The sequence below is a fragment of the Manis pentadactyla genome, chromosome 10, assembly GCF_030020395.1.
Source record: "Manis pentadactyla isolate mManPen7 chromosome 10, mManPen7.hap1, whole genome shotgun sequence".
Classification (NCBI taxonomy): Eukaryota; Metazoa; Chordata; class Mammalia; order Pholidota; family Manidae; genus Manis; species Manis pentadactyla.
The window spans coordinates 48,040,859-48,047,154 of NC_080028.1; the positions used below are offsets into that span (position 1 = coordinate 48,040,859).

The 6,296-nt window shown below is 36.1% G+C and overlaps 1 protein-coding gene across 1 annotated transcript; it reads left to right on the forward strand.

Annotated features, from left to right (window-relative positions):
* The first annotated feature begins 1,357 nt into the window (after positions 1–1,357).
* Positions 1,358–2,706, forward strand: LOC130679332 (olfactory receptor 6C2-like). The gene has a single exon (XM_057487935.1). The coding sequence runs from the start codon at positions 1,774–1,776 to the stop codon at positions 2,704–2,706; it is 933 nt and encodes a 310-aa protein (XP_057343918.1). The 5' UTR covers positions 1,358–1,773.
* Positions 2,707–6,296: the final 3,590 nt, after the last annotated feature.

Sequence of the window (6,296 nt, forward strand, 5' to 3'; positions counted from 1 at the left end):
ACCCATATTATCAAGTCCCCACCCATACCCCAATGCAGTCACTGTCCATCAGCATGTGGGAACATTTTTTAAAGGACAAGTTTGGCAGTAAATATGGGAGGCTATTTATTCAATATTTCTCTATTTACTGGTTCTTAAACGAGAAATTAATCTGATGAAGACAAAAATATTTACATACAAGAATGCCCTCTAAATCACTGCATAGTAAATGGAAGCATTCTTCATATCCCAGAGATACTGTTTGAGTAAGAAAGCATTTGAAAGATATTTTCATTAATTTGTGATTATTAGAATTGATTAAGGATACCTATTGCCCTAAATCCTAAAATTACATCTTTTCTGGAAATACTTCAACTTTAGATCCAGTTTGAGATGGGTCAAATTCACCTCTGACACTTGTTTGAAGTACAATATTGCCCCAATCTTGGGGAAGGTAAGAGAGTAGGTAGGAAATGTGAAAATGAAAATATACTCAAGGGTTTCCTGGAAGGTGTAACAATGGTTTCTTTGACAAGATGCTGCACAGGGAGGCAGTCTTGTAAGGAAACTCAAAAGGTTAGATTCTGATTTTTCAGCTTTTAAAAATATCCACATTGAATAGGCAATTTTTATTTCTTCTCTGTATCATATTTAAGCCTTGTTACATATTAATGCCTGACAATAACTGTTCTTAGGAAAATAAGCACAATCTGAAGAGCAAAGAGGTGTCCTGGGGCAATGATGAAGGACATTCCCAGGGCCAAAGTGAGTCCCCAGAGAAAGGAATCAAGCAAAGAAGGCAACTCTTTCCCCAAATTGTATTCACCTTCCTCTGACTATTTTGGAGGACATAGATTTTACATTATTAGTAGAGGCTCCAGAAGGCATTGGGGAAAGGAATCATCACTACATAAATTACAGGACTTAAGGATCATGGAAGCCTAAGGACAGGATTTGGCTCTCTGAGGAACACCATCAGAACATCCCATCTGTCAGGATCCTGGGAAGGCTTGAGCTAGGTGGGGTGTTAGACAACAAATGGATATTGAAGCAAGAATTCAGGAAAGGAAATAGAGCAGACGCTGTTCAAACTGATACCTGGGAGGGAGACTTGAATATTTCCATATATTTATGAGGAGATTACAATGAAATCCTGGAGATGTATGGGAGTCAGGATATTTCATATTAACTCTGTGGTACTGCTCGCTGGTCACCCAAACAGTAACAGCTCCTCTAGGACACTGAGGAGATTAAAGAGTTATTGGAAGACAAGTGTGGCAATACTTGGAAAATAATACATCTAAGCCCTGTGGGTATTATATTGCTGTAGGTTATAAGAATAACTTGCTGATGTGATGTTCTGACAGATGGGGAAATAAAACTTTTATGCAGATATTTACCTACTTATTGACATTTGTGGATCTCCTCTCTACACTGAGGAGGGAGGACACCATGACAGCTGCCCCAATCTTAGGGGACTGAGAGATCCTAGTAGCATTTTCTATCTACTTTAAAATTGGCCTTGCACCTGTACTGAAAATGAAATGTTAGAAGGTTATTTTCTATAAACCACATTCTGAAGACCAAGGTAAAACAGAATCCAGGAATATAGCAAGTGCAAGCATTTCTACATCAGGTTATTGATGATGTACTAAAGGTTAAATATGTGTTTCTATTGATTTGCTTGGCTACTTTCCTCTGTACAGCTTATTGAATATTATTTTTATAATATATTCCTCAGATTCAGAGTTTATGATTTATTAATAGAGACACATTACATATCTGAAGAGAGTGATGAAAAATCATTCTTCAATAACATTCATCCTACTTGGATTAACAGATGACCCACGACTACAGGTTTTTCTTTTAGTGTTTCTGTTTCTCACCTACATTTTCACTGTTGCTGGAAATGTCCTAATTATCCTCCTCACTCTGGTGGACTCTCATCTTAAAACACCCATGTACTTTTTCCTTCGTAATTTCTCCATCTTAGAAATAATACTCACAACTATCTGTGTTCCTCGATTCCTGTATAGCCTGACAACTGGGGACAGAATGGTTACCTACAATGCTTGCATCATCCAGTTATTTTTTGTCATCCTCATTGGGGCAGCAGAATTTTTTCTTCTAACTGCCATGTCCTATGACCGCTACGTGGCCATCTGCAAGCCCCTGCACTACACCACCATCATGAGTGACAGGGTTTGCACCATTCTTGTCCTTTTGTGTTGGCTGATTGGGTTAATTGTCATACTCCCTCCACTCAGCCTAGGAGTTCAGCTGGATTTCTGTAACTCCTATCTCGTTGACCATTTTGGATGTGATGCATCTCCTCTTCTGAAGATTGTTTGCTCAGACACTCAATTTGTAGAGCAGCTCGTGGTAATCATGGCTGTGCTGACCCTCATTTTTACATTAGTCTGTGTAATTGTGTCCTACATATACATTATTAGGACTATTTTAAGACTCCCTTCAACTCAACAAAGACAAAAGGCTTTCTCCACCTGTTCTTCCCACATGATTGTTGTTTCCATCACCTATGGAAGTTGCATCTTCATCTATATGAAACCAGCAAAGGAAGGCGTGGACATGAATAAAGTGGTGTCATTGCTGAACACGTCAGTCATCCCTCTGATGAACCTTTTCATTTATACTCTGAGGAACAAGCAAGTCAAACAAGCCTTCAAGGACTCAATTAAAAAGATGGCATTTCTTTCAAAGCTTTAGGAAAGCTACAAATACATTAAAAATTTTAAATATATACATATAAATATTTCATCTTTTACTATGTGTTCAAATTGAAATCTGCAATACAGTCCTGAAATTATAGTCTGATTAAACACCAAAGTTTCTTTTCTATTACTCTTAAACTCACAGACTTAAGTAACCATTATTGCCTTCATTCAAATAGACTTTTTTATAATGGTTCCTTTGCTAACTGACAATGAATATGAATTTTCTTAAAGTCCAAACAACACCTCATCACTCTTATGTCTGAAATGCAAAAAAAGCAATAAAAATTTTGATTGCATTTTTGTCTATTCATTTATTTAAATTAATAGCTTGTTCAAGGCAAAAATTATTTACCTCAGTATTCCTCCCTGGTCTAGCATTAACATTCTCAAGAAGAAGAGGTAGATGTAATTTTTCATGTTTTATAATGCAGATGACCCTGCTACAGAATGAGGGGGAACTATTGCATTACACTAACTTGCTATAAAAATGGAATATTTTTGGGGTGTTCTTTTTTTATTTTTGGCATTATAGCACATTACTTTTATCCAATTTTATTAAAAAATAATTGACATATAGCATTATACCAGTCTTAAGTTAAGAAGTAATTATTTAATATATGTATATATTGAGAAATTATGGCCACTATAAGTTAATATCCATCACTCCCATAGTTACAATTTTTTCTTTTGATGAGAAATTTTTAAGATCTACTCTCTCAGCAATAATAGCAACAATAGAGTGTTGCTAACTATAGTCAAGATGTTGTACACTACATCCCTGGAACTTATTTATGTTATAACTGGAGGTTTATGCCTTCTGACCACCTTTGCCCATTACCCTGCTCCTTACCTCTGGCAGCCACCAGTCTGTTCTCTGTTCCTATGCACTTAGCTTTCTTAAATTCCACATATACATGATATCATGCAGTATTTGTCTTTTTGTCTGCCTTACATCGGATGCCCTCAAGTTCTAAACGTTGTCAAAATGGCAATATTTACTTCTTTTTTAAGACTGAATACTTTTTTTTTCACATCAGTAAATTTAACCCAAACAATGTTACTTCTCACCTAACCCTGATGACAAAGCCCTAATGATGGATTCCTGGGGACATGCCTCAGGTTTTGTTGATATACATTAGCTTTCTTGAAATTCTTTTGGTGTCTCTGGTACATATTCCAGGTAATACTGTGTGCCCCATGCCTGAGAGTCTGTTTGAATGTGAGTCCGGTTATTGCTTTCCAAACAATGAGAGGAAGGGGGTGGTGGGGGGAACCAGCTCAGCATTCTCCTGAAAGAAAACTACCTCAAAGAAGGTCATTGTCGGTTCTTCACACAAGAAGAGGTCAAACCCTAATGCAGGATATGAGTGTCTGCTTCTATGGGATATCAGTTTAATCTACCCATTCATTGTCTCCTCTAGTAAACCCTGCTGGTGTGAATTCAATTTGCACTGAAATTAATTCATCCACAAAATTGGACCTGGGTTGCTTTCAAGAAGTCATATAGCTACAGGAGATACTAGCTTCTTTTACAGAAGTCATAGTTTTATGAACTCTTTTTCATATCTTCAGGTGGAATTTAAAATCCTGAGATTATCACTTATCTTTTCCGCACTCTCCAGATGCTTATAAATCACCAGCTGCAGTTACAGTTCTTATTTTCCTCATTTTCCACTGCAACATTCTATTAAAGTAGCCACTTGGTAAAAGCAAATCACAAGGGCAGCACACAGTCAAGGGCCAACAAATGCATCTCCTCACAGGAGGACTGCAAACCATCATAGATGTTTTTGCAAATTTACTTTAATGTGTTCTTGACTCATGTCTAAGCTAAACTGCAAGGTTTAAATGGCACCTCATCTCCTTATGGCCTTTCCTGCTATTCCTGCCACCAGCACCCACCCCAAATAATAATAAACTCTATCAGGCAGCACAGAGAGCTACTCATTTTGTAAGGTGAGGGCCCAGTATACGGGGCTGCCAAACAAAAAGAGCTTCAAGAGATGAGAAAATATCATCATAACCAATCACAGATTTACAGGAATACTAAGAATAAGCAAATCATCTAGTTAGAATTATTAGTCACTCTAGATTTTCAAAAATCTAGAACTTTGGAAAATTTTAGTATGAAGAAAAGAGCATAGGAAGATAATATTCTCAACTGGAAATGGAGTCATGGGGAGTATATGTGATCCCCAAGCTTCAACCACTAAAAATTAAAGCAAAATATATTGAACTACCATTTTACAAATATTTGACACCAGACAATGAAGCACAGTGTTTCCTGTGAGATGATTACCTCAGCTCACCTCCTGGAGACATGCAGGTGGGGGAACCCATGTAGAGCCACCAGTCTGCCAGAGTGGAGAAGGTATAGATGATAGGATGGGGAGGCTGAAGTTCACAGGAATGCACTCCAAGAGGTGGGAGGGGCATGAAGAGGGATATCTGGTGATCTACAGACAGTCCATCATGAGCACTCAGCTGAACATATATGTGTAAGGAAATTACTTGACTTAGGTAGAATCACCCAAAAAGACTTCCAAAACAATATTCTGGGCTCACACAAGATTGGAAATGGTTCCTAGTCACACCAAACAAAATTTAAAATATCATAATTTACTGGGTATTAATATAGAAAGATTTGCTACAGTTCTGGGGATAAAAATCACTAGGCTAAACCATGCTCTGCTCTAGTCTTACACAGACTAACACAGAACCTGAAAGGACAAACCTGTCTACAAGTGATGCAAATGATACCAGAACAAGACTGTAGAATCTTTACTGGAGCAGAAATACATCCGGCATTCATAAAGTTAAATTCATTGTGCTCGCCATAAATATAATTCACTGACTTGTAAAAAAGCAAGAAAATACAATCTTTAATGAGAAGAACAATCAATACAAAGAGACCCAAAAATGGTACAGATAATAAAACTAAAATAAAATACAGCTAGGAGTAGTACTTAATTTAAGAAAAGTAATACTGATGTGGCACTTAAATAATAACAAAATAAAGTACAGTGAAAACATTAATTATAATTGTACTCCATATTTTGGAGAAGATAAAACATGTTAATTAAAAACATGAAAATTATTAGTTGCAAATCAAACTTAAAGAGATGAAAACTATACCCCTATGAGAAAGTTTTAATATTAGTTAAATACAGAAGAATAAATATTTAGTTAACTAGAAGAAAAAAAGGAGTAAAAATTCTCTTTATAAAACATACAAAGAAAAACTTTAAAATTTTAACAAAGCATCAGGGAACTCTAAGAAAAACTCAGGAGTTCGGATATATGGTATAATTAGGGTTTCCTCAAAGAAGGAGAAAAGAGTTACAAAAATACTATATGAGGAAATGAGTGAAAATATTTCAAATTATGGTAAAATTCAAAAAGTGGAAAATGTAAACCTACTGATAAGAGATGTTCAAAAGACCCTAACCACAATCAAAATGTCACACCAATTTTTAAAAATTGCTTATGACTAGTTATAATGATACAATCTTAAAAGGTGCCAAAGAATAAAATCTTATTACACAAAAAGAAGAAATTATAGGAATGAGAGTGTGCTTCTTG

Coding starts and splice junctions, on each gene's coding strand:
- LOC130679332 (XM_057487935.1), top strand. CDS start 1,774: ATGAAAAATCATTCTTCAATAACATTCATCCTACTTGGATTAACAGAT.